We start from the raw sequence: 18816 nt of genomic DNA on the forward strand, positions 1-18816 counted from the left end.
TTCCTCAGCAAGAGTGAAAAGCTTCAGGTCACAGTGAGGGGTCTCTTATAGGCTTGACTGTTGTTATTTATTTGGGGGAGTGAGTCAACACTCTCCACAGTGTCAACTTCACATTCCACTGGAGTTCTCCTGCACCCACCTTGGGTTTAATGTTAATGGTTCTTCAAGCATAAAATCACCCAATTGTTTCCCATTCGTAGTTCTATTTTCTTGCTTGTGTGCACTAAGTAATGCTAAATAAACTTGCCCTGAAAAAGATGTTATCCTGGGGTCAGTTGCTTTATTTGCCCAGCACATTCTCTGTGCGCTCTATGGTTGCACGGTATTCAGACAGCATTGTTTCCTGTGCAGTCCAAACAGAAAATCAAGAGACGCTGACTAAGAAGCAATTCAAGCTGTGTTTGCTCTCCCAGACAGAGAAGCAGGAAAATAGGACGTAATTCCTGAAACATAAAATGAAATACCTCTATTTTTCATTGCAGTGACTCAATGGGAATGCTTTACCAGGAAGCCCAGTTCTCATGACGTTTTTACAGTGAATTCAAAAAATGTTAGTGCAGAGAAATAAGAAATGAAACTGCTGATTGTACATTAATGTTCCCTCCCTCGCATTTCCTCCGAACATCCGTCTATTTTTCACTTGTTTCAAGTGATTAATTGATTCACCTTCAACAGTGGTTGGTTGAACTTATTACAAACAAACAAACCACAGACATCTTGGGTTGCCAGGTTGCGCCGATTCACAGTAAAAGTCAGGCATAGAGACAGAAAAGCATGTCTACCTACATAACTATATCGCTATTAATAATACAATACTATCATTGTGAGAATTATGATGATGATGGTGATTATTATTAATAGTATTATTATTATTATTATTGTTATTATATGTAATAATAATAATAACAACACAAATGATAATAACAAAAATGCCAATAATCATAATCATGATAACGTGTTTCACATGTTAATAAACAACATTATATGTATTCCACTTTTCTATGTTCCATTTACAGGTATCGATTTTGCATGTGGCGTCAACTGCGCCTCTGGTATGTGCAGTAACGCGCAGTTAAATGTTCGTCAGCGTGCAGCTGGAGCAGCGCCTGCTGTCAGCTCTTCAGATTGTGCACAGTTAGCTCGACGGCTAGCTAACGGCACTGTTTGGAGTGAAATACGTCCAGTCTACTCTGTGTGTCATTTTAAGGGCGTTTCTCCCGTAACGTTTGCCAGACTAGGAACTGAAATAGTCAGCACAGTGGTGTTTTCTGTCAGAGCCTCACAGTGAAAGGACGGCGAGAGAACCGAAATCGGAGCTAACGTTGGTTAGCTAGCTAATGTTAGCTTGCCAACGCAATGGTGAGTAGCGTTCGCTCGCCTGTGCGGCTAATGTTAGAGCCGGTGACAACTGTTAGGTGGGTGGCTAACGTTACGCTAACTGTTACCAGTAGTTAGCTAAATGGCTATCAAGTGAGACTTTTTTTTTTCCATTGGTGTCTTCAGGTATGTTATGTATTTCCCGACCTTTTGTTGGCCTTTAGCAAAATGTTGTTTTGATAGCTTCCCACCTGTAACCCTAAAGGATACCCTTGTCGAGATTCTGCCCACCAGATCTGGGACCTTTACAGCTCACTTACTGTAGTCATAGCATCAAACCATGTCGCTAAGTTATAACTCAAACAGCTGTTTCTGTATCTGTTTTGGGTTTTCGCGGTTGACAGAACTGTTCCCCTCTATCAGCTGATGTCTGTTAAGGCCTTGTCATATTGCTATATTTTAATGCGACTGTTACTGGATGTTGTAATTTTACTTTCTCCGAGCTGGGTTTGTTGACGGGAATTGTCTTAAGTGCTAGTTTAATTTCCGTATCAGCTGTTGTCGGAGTTTAGATAGGGAAATGTGGCATTTTGCTTTGTTGCGGCTTTATCCAAATGACTGTTTTGTGTGATCTGTACAGTTAAGAGTAGAGGTAGAGGATGTGCGTCTGCTGCAGCCAGCTCACATTGACCGCAGCATTACAGCATTGAAAACAGTCTATGGCTTACTTCTCCTTTTACATTTTCTAGACTAATTGCTGTTGCATAAGTGTAGTGTGACCTCTCCAGACAATGGTGTTGGTCTAAGACTAAACCTGAAACCAGGTACTCCGACGGACCAACATCAACTCATGACATGAACTCAACATCATGAACTCATCATCAAACCTTCGCAGGATCACAAATCTGTAATGGAAACCCTGAATATAAAGTTAATCTTTTGGATTGCTTGGTAACAGATTTTACTGTGTAAACATTTGCACATCTTTACATTAGTAACTGGGAGACTGTCTATCTGCTGCGAACCAATAATTTGTGTCCACCTTTGTAAAACAGAGATGTTTCAAGGGATTAGTATAATGAATTAAGTTAATACATAAATGCAACAGGGACAGCCAAATAATTAATGTAACTACTGATGCCCTTGTATGTCCTCTATGTCGTGCCCAGTGTAATTGTTTTTAATTTAAAGCCTTATAAAATACTACTTCCAGGAATGGAGACATATTTTGATATTAACATAACCTGAGTCTGTTTGTTCTGCATCAGGCATCCATCTGTGTCAACCAGGTCAAATTCACGGTGGCCGTTTGTGTCTCATATTGGTTTTCACTGGCATGAACACAAAGACATGTTGTCTCCCAGTGGATGATTTATTCATTTCATATATGACTAATTTAGCGAGCGTCTGTATGATTGTTTTTGCCAGTTTTATTTTGCCCCTACTACAGCCAGAAATGACTACATGGCCTTTACTTTCTTAGATCTAATTAAGTCTTGTGCTAAAAATGTAAGCATTGAATGACAACTGTGTCTGTGTTTATTTCTAACACAACTTATTGGTGATATTGTATTTCAGATTTATTTTTGCAATGTTATTCATAGTATTTTTCCTCATCCTGTTATACAACTTCTATAATGGTCTGGGCTGTTAACCAATTATACCTAGAAGAGAGGATGGCTTCTATGCCAAATGTAGATCTCACCATGTCCTACTAATATTCTCCTAAATAGTTGACCATCACACAAGTTGTACGTAGTCTGATACTTGTTCTCTTGACTGTATGACTGCTGCTAATGTTTTATTCCAATTGTTAGCTTCTGATTTTTGAAGATTATAGGGATTGGTCTCGGCTTCGAGTGACTTGGGAGATCATTTTAGCCCACATGTTCTTGTCTGGTTTCAACCAGTATGTCTGTGTCTGTCTGGAAATACTGTAGTTTGTGGAAAAGAAGTTTTACGAAAACCTGTTTGCTGTAGTCCTGGAGCTGCGATGACTCATTTGATTACCTTTACCTGTAGGCCAACAGGTGTATCCCACATGATGTAAGGCACCTTTGCCTGTAGAGACCAAGATGACTGAAGTCCAGGCCACAGTGGAGTTCTCTGTGGAGCTCCACAAGTTCTACAATGTGGACCTGTTCCAAAGAGGGTAAGTATTGTCTTTAGACACTTGATATTCTGTTCCTTTGTTTTAGCATGGGTTTCCAGCAGGTGGCAGTTCAGTCATGCTTTAAAACAAACAAAAAAAAGAAATGTCTTTCCCTAGCACACAATACAGGCAAGTTTACCTAAATTAGAATAGGTCAGCATGGATACTTTGCTTTAAAGGGACTTGAACAAGCTTTGTTTTGCAGCTTGTGGTAGAATGAGACCAGCATGTATACTGTGAGTGTCCTGACCAATCTGGGACAGTTGGCAACCTTGTTTAGACCTTCAGGGGGTTTAAAAAATGCTCTTTATTCAGACAGTGTAGAATATACTTACACCTTTTACTCTGTTTCTATGGGACAATGAGGATTGTTTCTCTTGTATGACAGAGTGAACGTCGGAGGTAAAGGTCCATGGTTAAATGTTAACAGTAACTGGCTAATGTTTTAAAAAGTGGCCACTGAAACTGCCTGTTTTTGCCTCTGATTGTAGTTCTAAATGTCTGCCAATGTAATGGAAAGAATACCTCAAATGACAGACATTTTTCTGAAACAAGATCCTACTTGTTTAAGCAGAAACAGCTACTATGTCGCTCTTGACAAATCCACTGGAATCCGAAACATTCATTTTAATATTCTGAAACACATTTATTCAAACTCAAAACAAAGTAAAACAACCAACCAAATCATCTTAATTTGTCTTTCCACTGTTCTAACAAGCACCATCTCTTTGTTGGTCGAAATAAACCCAGTAAGATGTGAAAATGTTCAGCCTCCACATGCTGGTTTCCCCTGCTGACTCTCTGATGTCCGACCTCCCCCTTGATCCTCTCCTGATATTATCACATCTAACAGCACTGAATAAAGGGTTTATTTTTAGTCAAACCAGAGTTGGTCATTACAGCCTTCCACACCTGCTGGATTTCAAAAAATGTTTGTTTCTGTTAGACATTTACAAACAAAAATATGTAATTATAGATCCCAGGTTTAAAAATACAAGAATTCCCCTTTAAGAAAAAATATCAGAACTGGAGTTAAGTGTACCACACAGACACAGGTATGGAGGAGCTTCTCTTTTCTGTGTCAGTTAATTTAAATGTGTATCTTGATTGCCATGGTGCTGCAAGGATAGGAAAAACTATCTGTGCTTGATAAAAACATAAAAATAAAATGTATCTCTTAGGAAGCCTAATATATTATACTGTACATAATATTTATTGAAACGAAATATGAATAAACAGATGACTAATGATGTCATTGCTATTGTTATAACAAAACAATACTTTAGAAAATTAAATGACTGAAGTACAACAAATAAGGTTTTGGTCAACACTCGAATTGGCTCATCTGCCTTATTCAGAACTATTGGGTTTGGAACATCTTGAATATTTATTGCAAATATGTGGTACATAGTTTTGTTAGAAAGTCATGTTTGAGCTAAACTATTTATGTGTTGAGTAAGAAAATACAGACAGAGCTTAAAATAATCATGTCACACTATTGTTGTTTGATGGCACTGAGCTCACATTCCAGTGTAGCATAACATATTACACTAAATAAACCATATAGCTTCCTCTTAGTTTCTTTATGCTCTTCACCAGGAAACAAATTTAACACAGCTCAGACTTGCTGCTCCTTGATACTATTCTGATTGTGGTTCTGTGTTGTATGGTGTCGTGTGCTTACCTGTCATACTGTCAATTAGGAATAATGCTCCCTGTCAATAAATGCGATTCTTCCCCCCCCCCCCTTTTTTTTTTTTTTTACCAAACATGGTGTGGAACAAAAACAGAATTGCAATGTTACATGGAACAAACCAAGGAGGTACAATGACTCACGGCTCTAACAGCTGTTTTTTTTGTCTTCAACATCTGGAAATTCTGTTTTATAGCAGCAGTATAATGATACTTAACTTTGCTGAGATAAAACCCCGAGCTACCAGCTCATCAGTGCTTTAAGAGCTCAAGTTTACCACATGAGTGACTGCAAAAGAAAGTGCTCATTATTCATTAATGAGTAGTGTCATTTTACAAGCTGGGGCACTTGTAGCTAACCTTTTGTGGTTCGTTCCCCTTTCACCGAGGCTCTAATGATAGTGTGGGCTAAGAAAGTTGTCACTTAAAAATTTGTCTGCATTTTCAGGTTTTACCAGATTCGTGCCAGTCTGAAGGTGCCACCCCGAGTCCCACACAAAGTTGAGACCAGTCTACTTCACCCAGGAGGTAAAGGTACTTTACATGTTTGTAAAGTGATATTTCAGTAACCAGCAGTATGCATAAAGCAACACACTGCTAGTTGCTTCCCTGTAAATGCAGGTGATGCAATTAACATTTTTTCTTGAATTTCATGTACCACTCAGATATTTCCTCTGTTTCAATGGAAATACTTGTCATTGCAGATTTGGTTGACTTAATGTTGTGTTGGCAGGCCACTCACATGCCACTCCTTGTTCTCAGTATTTCTAAGCATTTCTCTCCGGCTTTGTGCCTGTTTCTCACGCCCTTGATTAGAGACTTGTACTGCTCCTTTCAGACAAAGCACTTTTTTGTTTCATTAATAAACAGGATCATCAAGAAAGTGTGTTTTCCAATGCTTTAATGATTAATTTCCATTTTAATGACTAATGAATCTTGGAGTAAATGGGAAACTGCTACACTTTCATTTTCAATGCAGACCTAATTAGATGCACTTTGTCAGATAATTCTTTGCACAGGTTATAAGAAAATCATTACCTGTGGGCTTGCTTATTTATAATCTAATTTATGTTTAGATCTAAAAAATCCATCTTTGAACTGTGAGCCATGTATAGCAGCACCTGACACATCAATGGTCCTCTGCCTGGTCAAGTACCAGATCATGTGTTTTTTTTTTGTTTTTTTACACAGTGATTCACAGTGTTTTTTAATTTAGGCTCTGATCTGGCGTTTCCTGCTTCAGTCCAAGATGATGTCATCTGCAGCAAAACCTTCCAAATCCTGTACAAGAATGAAGAGGTTGTGGTCAACGATGTCCTCCTCTTTAAAGTGATGATGCTGCTAGATGAGAAGAAAGTAAGTCTAACAAACAGAGGTGGTGCTTTTGCCAGGAATTTGCTTTTTTGCCCCTGGTCCCAATCCAAATTATTTATTGTTGTGTATATGCTAGTCTCAATCTTATGCCTTATATATAATGCCTCTGCTCTCTGTCCACGTGGCCAAAAGTGGATGTACGTTTAAAGCTAATCCAATTTAGAAAGTTTGTTTGACAGGTGACTATAGCCTGGATCACAGTTTATTTGCAAACGTGTTCTCTTTTCTCTCTCCTGTGGTGTTTTGTGTAAAATCAATTGAGAAAGAAGTTGGTGTGGAACTTTTATTTGGCAGAAATATTGGAACAGTCTTTCTTGAGCACCCATATGAAAACGATTTGGAAGTTCAGATTTTTCAACTAAGCACATTAGAGGCACAGTGCACCTGCAAAATGAAGCTGAAATGGAGACAAAGGGATTTTTTATGAACTCAAAGCAGCACAGCTGTCATGATGATTATCCTCTGCGAAATTACTTCTACTGTATTTGCCGTTCCATAGTTCACTCGCTTGAGAAGCCTTGTGTTATGAATGCGGAGGTTCAGCTGTTCTATTGGAGTGTTTTTGACAGCTGGTGCGTCCTCGGGGCAACAGATTAAAACAACCAAAGGTTTAGGCTTATTAGAGCTGATACCATCAAACAAAAAATACCTTGATTGGTGTAATACAGCTCGTGCAGATTGACTCGGAACATCACTTGCTTTTACACACACTCAAAATTTGACTGTTTTTCTTGTTTGTTATCAGGTGGAAGAGTCCCTCAATGACATGGATTTCCAGCTCTTCTTGGATTTATACTTCACAGATGGCGATTACACGTAGGTGTTGTAACATTTTTACCAATGTAGTGTTCGAGAATTTGATATTTGCATCTCTCATACAAACAGGGCACTAATAGGGTCCTCTGTATCTTCCTTATTTAATTTCCACAGGCCAGATGATCCAAGCTCTCTACAGAATATCAGTGGGCGCACACTTCGTTTGCACTTTAGCCTTCAGCAAGGCATCCACCAACACGTCAATGTCATGTTTGACTACTTCCACCTGTCTGTCATCTCTGTAGCTATCCATGCCTCCCTAGTGGCACTACATCAGCCCCTTATCAGGTCAGTCTGCTACATAACCCAGGAAAACATGTGGACACTCACAGAAGATGGCTATTTCCTGCACTGAACATAGTTATACATTCCATCATGTACTATGGTTGTTAGCAGTAAATTCCAACACAAACCTTTTTAGTTACTCCACACAACATTTGAACATTACAGGTTGAGTAAACATCATAGCTGTTGAATTGTAGTTTGACATTCATGTACAGCAGTGAATGCTGAAACCTGATTAGAAGTGTCCAATTAAATTCTTCTGGTGATTAGCTGAATTTGATTTGAGTCTTTGTGTTTATCTAGTTTGCCTCGACCGGTGAAAACCACATGGCTGAACCGCAATGCTCCAGCACAGAGCAAAGATTCAGTCATCCCACCTCTGGAGAATGTGGTGTTCGGCAACACTTACGTCAAGCAAGTATCACCAGATGTAAGTGAACCCTCTTCATAGCAAGAATAATGTCTTTGGAAATCTCTTTTTTATTTATAGATGCTACAAAACCTTTGAGTTGTTAAAAAAGTCTGAAATATTTGACCATTGTATGATGTTACAAGTTTTGCTGTGTTATCATAGGCTAAAGTAAGCACCTAATAAAAAGTGAATGACTGTCATAAACCTAATAATGACTCAATATATGCTGTGGACCTGGTTGTTGCCTTTTATGAGGGAGAAATAAAGCTGCAAGGATTAAGAGCTTGGTATGTATTGATAAAGTAAGGCTGCCTGCCAGTTCTACATGCTTTGATTATTACACAGACTCAAAGCATTCATTCATCAATGTTGCCTTCTTTTCCTCTGAAGTAAGGGGAGATGCGTCAGGCTATTGACAGATATTGCAGATGAAGAGGAAACTTTCAGAACACTGTCACATTTGGCCAGGAGTAATTGGCCTCTCCTGTCAGATAAAGGTGGCCAGCAAAAGCTGTGAATGTACCACAGTCATCCAGGCAGAACAGAGGCAATGCCCCTCATCACTCCTTGGATGCATCACTAATGGGCAGTTTGGGAATAACAACACATCGACCACTATTCATTTCACTGCAGGGATCTGTGCTATAAAGCATCGCCACGTGGACATTGCACACAAAATGGATTGGGCTGTCGTGGTTACTGTAATAGCAAAGTAATGAGGCACACAGGGTGCAGTGGCCTACAATTTTTAACCGTTTTCTTTATTCTGTCTTTTCTGTCAATACACAACAAAAAATAGTTTTCCACCAGATTCTATTTGTGACCTTTGTGTGGATTTAATGCAGAACATGTTATTAAAAAAATATTAACTTAAATTGGCAAAAAGAATTAGATATTTGGCTACAAACCATATGTTAACTACTGCCGTCAGTGTTCAGAACAGCAAGAATAATGTTTACAGACTTCATCTAATGCCTCTTTGTTGTGTCCCTTGTGATCCTCAGGGCAGGACGTTCCTGGTATCCGACCACTGTCTGCAGCATGCGTTCAGTCTGCACCATAGCCTTTGCTCCAGCCTCCTACTAGCCTACCAGGGCCTCTTTGGCTACTTCACCTCTATTACTAAGGACCTGCCCTCCTCCCATCGTATGGAACTAGGTATACTGCACTATGTCTACACATCATTTCTATGAGAGTTTGGGGTTTCAGCAGGTTGTAAAACAATCTTAATGCCCAGACTTATTAAAATAATAATAAGCACTGAGAAAGATTCAGACATTCTCAAAATTATATTACACTTTCTGATTCATTTTTTGCTTTGGATGGATTTGCTTTGGATGGATTTTCATTGTTTTGTCTTTTCAGCATTGGCGTTTGTTGCATATTGCAAGTTTGTTGTGTTCTCATTTCATTTCACCCGATCCCTACACATGAGCATATTCTACCCTTTAAACAGACTACACAACCAGCAACCCACTAAGTTAATTTAGGGATCTAACTGTAATTAACTAATCTTAGTTTATGTTACTTACAAAATCATACTTGCATTCAGTAGATAATTCTGTTCACCAGTGGACTAAAGCCAAGTTGTAACAGCTCCCAAACACAACTCATCATTGTAACTTTGGCTCACCAAATCTACTCCACACAAGTGGGCAGATATTAACCCATCCCAGCCGACCAAATAACAAAAAGGTTAAATATACCTATATGTGCAATCTTACTAGCCAAACCCAGCATGCAAGTCCTATATGAGAGAGTACTCAGAAGACCCTATCCCCGAAGTCAAAGGCACGTCTACATAGGTATGTCCCGACCCTTTCAGTACCTCAAATCAGCCTGCCTTTCTCTCCCTTTTCCTCTTTACTCCAGTTTCCTTCTTGTAGAAAACATCATGTCCTCTCTATGTTCCACTTTCCAGAGACAATATAATTGCTGCTGTCATGTTATCTTTTCACCACTCAGTCTTTCTTTCCATCTTTATAACTAGGCCTTGGCCAAAGAGTCTTGTAACACAGTGGTTCTGTAGAATTGTAGGCTGTCTCTGGTAATGTCTAATGTACAGTGCATTCAGAAAGTATTCAGACAATGCATATCGGAGCAAAAACCAAGCCATGATGTCGAAGGAACTGCCTGCAGAGCTCAAAGACCATATTGTGTTGAGGCACAGATCTGGGGAAGCATTGAAGGTCCCCAAGAGCACAGTGACCACCATAATTCTTAAATGGAAGAAGTTTGGAACAACCTGTTCCTAGAGCTGGCCACCCAGCCAAACTGAGCCGTCGGGGAGAAGGGCCTTGGTAAGAGAGGTGTCAAAGAACCCGATGGTCACTCTGGCTGAGCTCCAGAGATCCTGTGTGGAGATGAGAGAAACTTCCAGAAGGACAACCATCACTGCAACACTCCACCTATCTGGGCTTTATGGCAGAGTGCCCAGATGGAAGCCTCTCCTCAGTGAAACACCCATGAAAGCTTGCTTGGAGTTTGCAAAAAAGTACCTAAAGGACACCCAGACTGTGAGAAACAATATACTCTGGTCTGATGGCCTCAATTTTAAGCATCATGTCTGAAGGAAACCAGGCACCGCTCATCACCTGCCCAATACCATCCCAACGGTGAAGCTTGGTGGTGGTAGCATCATGCTTTGGGGTTTTTTTTCAGCGGCAGGGACTGGGCCACTGGTCGGAGTTTAGAAACGGAGCAAAGTACAGAGATATCCTTAATGAAAACCTGGTCCAGAGTGCTCAGGACCTCAGACTGGGCCAAAGGTTCACCTTCCAGCAGGACAGTGACCCTAAGCACACAGCCAAGACAATGCAGTAGTGCCTTTATGACAACTCCATGAATGTCCTTTAGTGGCGCAGCCAGAGCCCTGACTTGAACCCAATCAAATATCTTTGGAGAGACCTGAAAATGAAATCCACCATGAAAAAATTTCTAAAATTCTGTTTCATTTTTCATTATGGTGTATTGAGTGTAGATTGATGAGGGGAAAAAATAATTAAAATGATTTTAGCAAAAGGCTGCAACATAACAAAGTGTGAAAAAAAGTGAATGGCCTGAATACTTTTTGAATGCACTGTATATATAAAAGTACTTTCTGACACCACTTACTAATTCAGCCTGTTTTGCAGGTTCTTCTAAAAACTATCTGTGTAATTAAATAGATGAATTATAAAAGAGAATGTTACTAATACCGTTCCTCTGCCTTCTCAGAGCAACTCGACTTAGAGGCTCGTCTAGCTGAGTTATGTGACCAAATCAAGGTAAGTCGAATGCTGCTATTTTCTGTCTTTCATAATTGTTCTTGAGGTGGCAATGATGCAGAACATTTAGAGGAAGCAACAAGCCTGGCACATTATCAAGTTGGCGCCTAGTTTATGGGGCAGGAGGGGTTAATTGGAAATATGGCAGAGGGCCAAAGAGAAGTTGTTGGAAAAGTGAAAAATATTTTATTGGAGTGACACTGGAGGGCATAAGTGTGAAGTCCTTATTTATTGGAAGTGTGCAACCATTTTGAGGGTTATAAATGATAGAAGTAGTCATAAGATAAGCAAGGATGTGTATGGGCATAGCATTAATCCTTGGTGCTATTTGTTTGATTTTGAATAGCTTGTTTTTGTAGGTAAGAGTGAACTAAAGATGGAAGCAAATGTTACCATACATGCAAGCTGATGCAGTGTTGCTGCATATAAGAGGAGCAAAACATAACCAGGCTGAGTGAGCTCAGAGTTCACTATGATTAGTTGTTTTTATTGCATCAAAGGATGTAGTATTAGTGAATATTAAGGTTGAAGTATTATGATTACCAAGTGATGCTACATCGCACAGAAAGCTTAACCAGAGTTGATTGTGAGAATCCCTTATAGATGCCAGGTGACTCAAGGTGTGTCAGCAAATTATAGAGAAGAGATGCCGCTGGCTGGAAAGCATTCAGATATTGCTTAACAGTTGGTAAAATGGCATTGAAAACTAGTCTCTGAAAGCATTTACATATTTGTGTAGGTGAGATAACCAGTCGTTAGTGGTTGGGTGCTCGAGTCCTGATAAGTTGGCCCTCTTTAGATCCGGAGTGTGTTGCAGAGCAGCGGAATGATAGGAATTTATGCGGATGATGGTGGAACATTATGCAGCAGGTCAAGTGCCTCTTGTACGTTTCAGCATATTGCACTTTCCAAATATAGTATTTTGTATTATATATTCAATGACATGGGACTGACACAAGTATGGAAATAGATCTACTTCATTTTGAGACTTCATATAGAATTCATACAGCTTTATATGATTACAACAAGCTTGTTTTTTATGATTAAAAATGTTCATTTTTTTATCAGCAGTGTAGAGAAGTGGCTTAATCTATTATGGCCCTTTATCATTGCACATTATTACATTATCACATGGAGTTTTGGCTTTTTTTGCTTGGTTCAGCCCAGTTACAGCACTGCTGCACCCAGTGTACAACCTGGTTGAACTTAGGGTGCAAGCTTGAGTGTACATTGCTTTGCTCAATACAGTGAAAAGCCCTCGTGGCGCAGCACAAAGCATTGGAAACAATCAGTTTCAGAGCAAAGAAGTGGTACTGATGTCTTGTTGTGTATGGAAGGCCTTTGAGTGACAACTAACTCCAGAGTTGACTGTCAAGAAAAGTTAGATCTATTTATGGTATTTTACTTATTGTAAAGCAAAAACATATTGTACAGAGCTGCATGCCATTGGTCTTTATAGAAGATATGCTCACTTGAGTCCTCTGGTGGTCGATTTGTGTCTCTATTCTTTTAGCATAAAGCAGAGTCTCCTGATGAACTGGCAGAACTGGTAAATATGAACCTGGCTCAACTCTGCTCTCTGCTCATGGCACTCTGGGGACAATTCCTAGAGGTAGTGTCCCTGCAGGAGCACGTCGCTGCCATACTAGCTATGGAGCACCATACACTAAGAGTGAGTCCCAGCTTCTTTAACTGTCTACAAATGTATTTCTATACTCACACCTCTGAACAGTCCTCTTGACTGTATACTCTGTGTTGGTATTAAAGGTAAGGCGGTTTGCTGAGGCTTTCTTTTGTCTCGAACATCCAAGACAATCTGCTCTGGCCTATCAGGAACTACAGTAAGTTGCAGTGACATGTTGGTCTTGATTGTGAAATATCATGTTGCTGTTATCAAACCTGTGCCAGTACAAACTTGTTTGAAATACTATAGCCCAAGTATGGAAAACCCTGACTCTTTTTTTTTTTCTTCTCCATCTCCATCTCCACCTCCTTTCCTCCCTCCCCCCTCCCTCAGTGCTCACAGTCACCAGCAGATGACTAATGCTATCAAAAGCTCCAGCTACTTCTTGTCTTTGCCTCCACTTCCAGTGGAATGTGCAGACCTGGATGGTGATGTTAGCTCCCTGCCGATCATCTTTGAGGATAGATATTTGGATTCCATCACTGAAGGTCAGTAATACAATATCATTGCTCAACTAGACATACAGTCAGTGAGCGTATTGGCCTATTTTATAATCCAAATACTTTTTGTTTCGGTCTTTTTTTTATGTTTACCCTGATTTGATTCCGAAGATCGTGATGGACCTTGGCTGGGCATGCAGAATACGAGGACTGGCTCAGTGTCCAGCAAAACAGACAAGCCTAACTCCAAGGACTGCAGCGCAGCAGCAGCAGCAAGCCCCATACCTGAGTCTAGGTGTACCCCTTTTGAAAACACATGGCCAGACAGCTATGATCCACCACCTAAATCCAAAGGCAAATCAGTCAAACTGAAGAAAAATTCAAAGACTGAGAACTCCAAGAAGTTGATCAGACAGGGCTCCAAGGACTCTGTAGTTCTGGTGGGCTATAAGAACCTCAAAGCTCCTTATAGTGACACCAGCACCAAGTACAAGGAAGGGGAAGCTCCCCTAAACCAAGAGGAGGAACGAGATACCTTGAAGGGGGCCTCAAGTAGTTATTTAAGGACTAATGCCAATTCTGTTTTAGACTCTGGTGCCACATCAGCACATTCTGGAAACAGTGCTGTTGATTCTGTCACAGATGACAATATAGCTACTGCTGCTTGTCAAAAAGGTTTTTTCAAACTTTCCGCAAACTTGGACGCACAGAGTAATCCTCAGGCAGGTACTGGGGCTATTGCTACATGCAACCAACCACTTCACAAAGATGAACAAGTTGACCATGGTGGACAAAAGCTGTCACAGTGGTCTGCTGGGTTGAAGCAAATTGAAGTGAAACCAAGTAACAAGGACCCATACCAAGGGGAAAAAGTAACGGTTCTACTGCCATGTCGGACTGATGGAGCTCTAAGCAGTAATATTCCTGAGATCACCCAGACAGACCTCAGTGACTCAAAACAGTCTGTGGTGGACTCTGTGTTTGAAAGGCCAGGTAAAGAGCCAGCACAGCGTGTCCAGCCTTGTCTGGTCTCAGTTCAAGTAAAGAGTGATTGTATCAGGCTGCCAGATGGAGGAGCCCCCAGTGCCTCGTCTCGCCTCTCTGACTCGGGCATTGAGAGCGAGCCCAGCTCCTTTGCCACACAGCTTGTTCCGGGACTGCAGACTTGTGCAGGGCCAGGTGTCGCTGACTCAGGTGTTGCTGCCCCACAGCCTGAGAGGGCGCTCCTGAGCACTGCACCACGGCCTGTTCCGCAATGCTCTGTGCAAAAGCCCAGTGGTGCAGCAGATATTCTCTACCCAGAAAATACAAGTGTTGTCAGCGGAGTCCAGTCTTCTCTTACTTCCATCAACTCCCTGCCTTCAGATGATGAGGGCGAAGGTTCCTCCAGGGGTTCCAGTGGAGCAGAAGTCCGAGGCAGGAAGTCTAGTGTCTTGGTACAGGAACAGAGTGTAGTCTTCTCTGGGGATGTCACTGGCAGACCTGCCATCGATGTGGCCTGCACGTCTGACCCTACTGCATGTGATTCTCGGCTAATAAAACCTGCCTTTGACTTGGAGGCAGACCCCAAAGTAGTAGGTATTTCCGAACTGGGACAAGAGGGAGCAGGTGGTTCTGGGGTGGTTAAAGAGTCCCGTAGTGAGCCTCATACTGCCTGCCCCTCCAGTAACTCTGCCACCAGTAGCACAGACCTGGTAAAACGTGGGATGGTAGAGAACTACTTTGGCTCATGCTCGAGCGCCGATGTGTCCGAGATCAGCCCTGTAGAAACATCTGCTATCACGCTGGGAATCCAGAGTGGACCGCAGGTCGAGGAGGACGAGGATGAGCCGGAGCACGAGATGATCGAGAACGGTTACTATGAGGAAGGGGACGGCTATGCTTTTGTGAACGGTGTCGCTGATGAGGAGCAAAGCGGGGTCGTGGATGCAGCAGCTCAAGAGACAAGTCTTCTGTTTGAACAGCTTAGCCTCGGCTACCTCCACGAAACAAAGGATTTATCAAAAGCTCCCATCTGCTCCAACCTAGCATCCAGCAGTGCTGGACATAGCTCGGGAAGACCTCCCTGTCCCTCCACCTCCTTCTCCCTTAACCTGCGGTGGTACGAATGTGCACCCACACCACAGATGAAAGCGTGAGTCATCTTGCAGTTTTTCTTACATCCCACTTTATGTTATACTTTATGCAGATATTTGTCCTGTCTCACACATCATGAATTAATATTCATCAACTATTTTTTTTATATATATAATTTCACAGGTTCATTAAGGCAAAGGATGAAATGAAACAGCTAAAGCTGCCTGGCTTCTTGTATAGTGAGGTACCTGAGCTGGCATCCACTGTGCCCTACTTCAGCTTAGAGGAAGATGAAAGCTGTGAAGAAGGCATCCATCTCATAGTCTGCGTCCATGGCCTGGATGGTAGGAAACCTTACCTTACAGTGTAAATTACTTCCCTCAGAGTCTTTCTTTTATTTGAAAAACACATTGATGTCTTCTATGTTCCCTTTTATTGCTGCAGGTAACAGTGCAGACCTGAGACTGGTGAAGACTTACCTGGAGCTTGGACTGCCTGGTGCTCGTATAGACTTCCTAATGTCTGAGAGGAACCAGGTAAGTGGGAAAGTACACAGACACTACTGTCATTTGATAGCAGCCTTATTGAGCTGTAACACCTTTTGTAAATGAATCATTCATTAAATACTCTTTTCATCCACAGAATGACACTTTTGCTGACTTTGAGCAGATGACAGATCGATTGCTGGATGAAATAGTGCAGTACATTCAGATATACAACCTCACAGTGTCAAAGATAAGGTAAAATGTTGTCTACTACACAAATAAGAGAGAGTAAAAAAAAAAGTCAAGTAGCAGCATGATATATGAAGTGTCTTCAAAGACATTGCAGATAATTATGTAAAAAGTTTGGGGAAAAAAGGAAAGAAATTCAGTTGTTACCATAGCAACCAGTTCCAGTTTTCCATTTTTTAAACCCCACTTTATTGCTCAGATGGCTGAGGCAAAAAATGCTTTGATTCAAATTCTATTTCACTCACTAGATGTGTGACTGAGGTGCATATAAATGTTTGGTGTCTTTATGATCTCTAAGTCTTTCTTCTTTTGCAGCTTTGTAGGTCATTCCTTGGGGAACCTCATAGTCCGCTCAGTGCTAACTCGGCCTCGGTTTAAATGTTACCTGAGCAGGTTGCACACCTTCCTTTCCCTCTCTGGACCTCACCTAGGCACATTGTACAACAGCTCTGCTCTGGTCAACACAGGTAAAATGCAAAACATTTAGCTGGTGGTGTAAGATTATAGATCTTATCAAAGCTACCTTCAGTCTGTTAATTGCTATTCTCTGTCTCTGTCTACTCTGTCAATGTGGTGAAGCCTGTTGAATAACTGTTCTCTTTGTTTCCAGGCCTTTGGTTCATGCAAAAGTGGAAAAAGTCAGGCTCACTCCTGCAGCTGACGTGCCGCGATCACTCTGATCCTCGCCAAACTTTCCTCTACAAGCTCAGCAAGAAATCGGGTTAGCTTTGCTGTTTTTTTCTTTTTTTTTTTCACCAGAGACATTTTGGGCTGTGTGTGTGGAAAATGAGAATGTTGACATAATTTCTCTATTGATCTGCTTTTTGAAGGTCTGCAATTTTTCAAGAATGTGGTGCTGGTGGGGTCACTGCAGGATCGCTATGTCCCCTATCATTCTGCTCGAATAGAAATGTGCAAAACTGCATTAAAGGACAAACAAACAGGTGAGTTGGAGCGGGAGTCTTTGTGGGCACACTGCTGTAACACCTTGTCAGGACAAGATGTTTTGGTAAATGTAAATCTTGTAAAATTGGAGACGAGGAACCAAGCGTCAGATTCAATGCAGTTTCTTATTTGCAATCTGACATAACTTTTTTTTTTAAGGGTGAGGCTTTTTGATTTTATTACTTCTCTATTTCTCATATTCCTCATTTCAGGTCTTTCTTTCCTTTCCTTTCCTTTCCTTCTCTGATCTGTAAAAAAAAAGGCACAAAACAGTGAAGACTTAATCATGATTGGCTAATTTTGAATACAATCTAAATTGTTGACCTTTGTTCAATTCTATAAATGGGGTACTAATTGGACTAAAGAACCTCCATCAAAACTTTGCCCTGTTCAGCCTGTTTCACTCTTGTCTATTCCAGGTCCTGTGTACGCTGAGATGATCGAGAATCTGCTGCTGCCAGTACTTCAGAACAAAGACTGTAATTTAGTGCGATATGATGTCATTCATGCCCTGCCCAACACAGCCAACTCTCTCATCGGCCGGGCCGCCCATATTGCCGTCCTCGATTCTGAGATCTTCCTGGAGAAGTTCTTTCTTGTTGCAGGCCTCAAGTTCTTTCAGTAGAGCTGTGACAGAATCAAACACGTGGCTGGACGAGAGGAATGTGGAGCTAATACCTCACTGCATCTAAACCTTATTCTGATTATGGTATCTGGATTATCTCTTGTTTTAAATACCTTCATGTATACTCACTTTTCAAAGACAAACGAGCAAAAATCACAATTTCTTTAATTTCACATTGTTCATATTGGAATCACGGTGGATATGGACTTCACCATTTTTATTTTTCTACTGCCATTTTTAACACTTTGTTTTGTTTTTGTGTTTGGGAATGATTTCCCCCATTGTATGCTATATTTTCAGTGTTATTTATGTGTTACATTTAGTTATTATTTTTCTCCAAGTTATTCACTTCATTTTAGATGCTGAACTGGAAATGTAGCTGCTACAAAAATTAAACGGCTGTTTTGGTGAGCTGGCCCAAGTCAAGTCTGCACATACTGTCCTCACCATTGCTAATGTTTTTCACCAATTTTAAGAGACACTGCATTGATTTGCACCACAACTACATTTTACAAGCTTTTGTACTGAAAATGGTCATTTGTACAAGTTACTTTTTTATCAACACTTTTCCATCATTTTTAAAGGCAAAGATTGCATTTGAAATAGGATTGTTGCTCAGACTTTGCAGCCTTGGCTTTGGTCTTAATACTTTACGCTGTTCCTCGCCATTGGAGCATTCTGCACAACATTTACCCAGCCTGGTGTTGGGAGAGTAAAGCTTTGCCTACAACATAACAACATTTTATTACAGGGGTTTTAAGCAATGATCATAATTCAGCACAAGCACATGTTGGTCATATGAACTTGTTTTATCAAAAGTATTTGGTTGGTATCATTTGGTGATTATTTATGTGTTTAAACTGGAAAGTATTGGTTGGAATTAAAAAATGTTTCTTGGAAATTGTTTATATATCATCATACTATACCATTAAATATGCATATTATGAAGTTTGTTATACGACTTCTTTCTTTCTTGAGTTGTATTCAGGATCTGATAG

The 18816-nt window shown here is 40.7% G+C and overlaps 1 protein-coding gene across 2 annotated transcripts; it reads left to right on the plus strand.

The window, feature by feature from the left end:
- The first annotated feature begins 1117 nt into the window (after positions 1-1117).
- On the plus strand, positions 1118-18766 carry fam135a (family with sequence similarity 135 member A). 2 transcript variants are annotated; one of them, XM_073481740.1, is made up of 21 exons: positions 1118-1359; positions 3340-3469; positions 5610-5695; positions 6378-6517; positions 7281-7351; positions 7466-7639; positions 7940-8066; positions 9053-9206; positions 9776-9853; positions 11265-11314; positions 12828-12986; positions 13082-13155; positions 13332-13486; positions 13610-15572; positions 15698-15858; positions 15959-16050; positions 16157-16254; positions 16564-16715; positions 16859-16969; positions 17079-17192; positions 17613-18766. In XM_073481740.1, exons 2-21 carry the CDS (start codon positions 3393-3395, stop codon positions 17816-17818), a joined length of 4242 nt encoding a protein of 1413 aa, XP_073337841.1. In that variant the 5' UTR covers positions 1118-1359; positions 3340-3392; the 3' UTR covers positions 17819-18766. The 2 variants fall into 2 exon arrangements, with proteins under 2 accessions (XP_073337841.1, XP_073337842.1); XM_073481741.1 differs by having other exon boundaries at positions 5610-5689.
- Positions 18767-18816: the final 50 nt, after the last annotated feature.

Source organism: Pagrus major, chromosome 15 (genome assembly GCF_040436345.1).
Source record: "Pagrus major chromosome 15, Pma_NU_1.0".
In the NCBI taxonomy this organism is placed as follows: domain Eukaryota; kingdom Metazoa; phylum Chordata; class Actinopteri; order Spariformes; family Sparidae; genus Pagrus; species Pagrus major.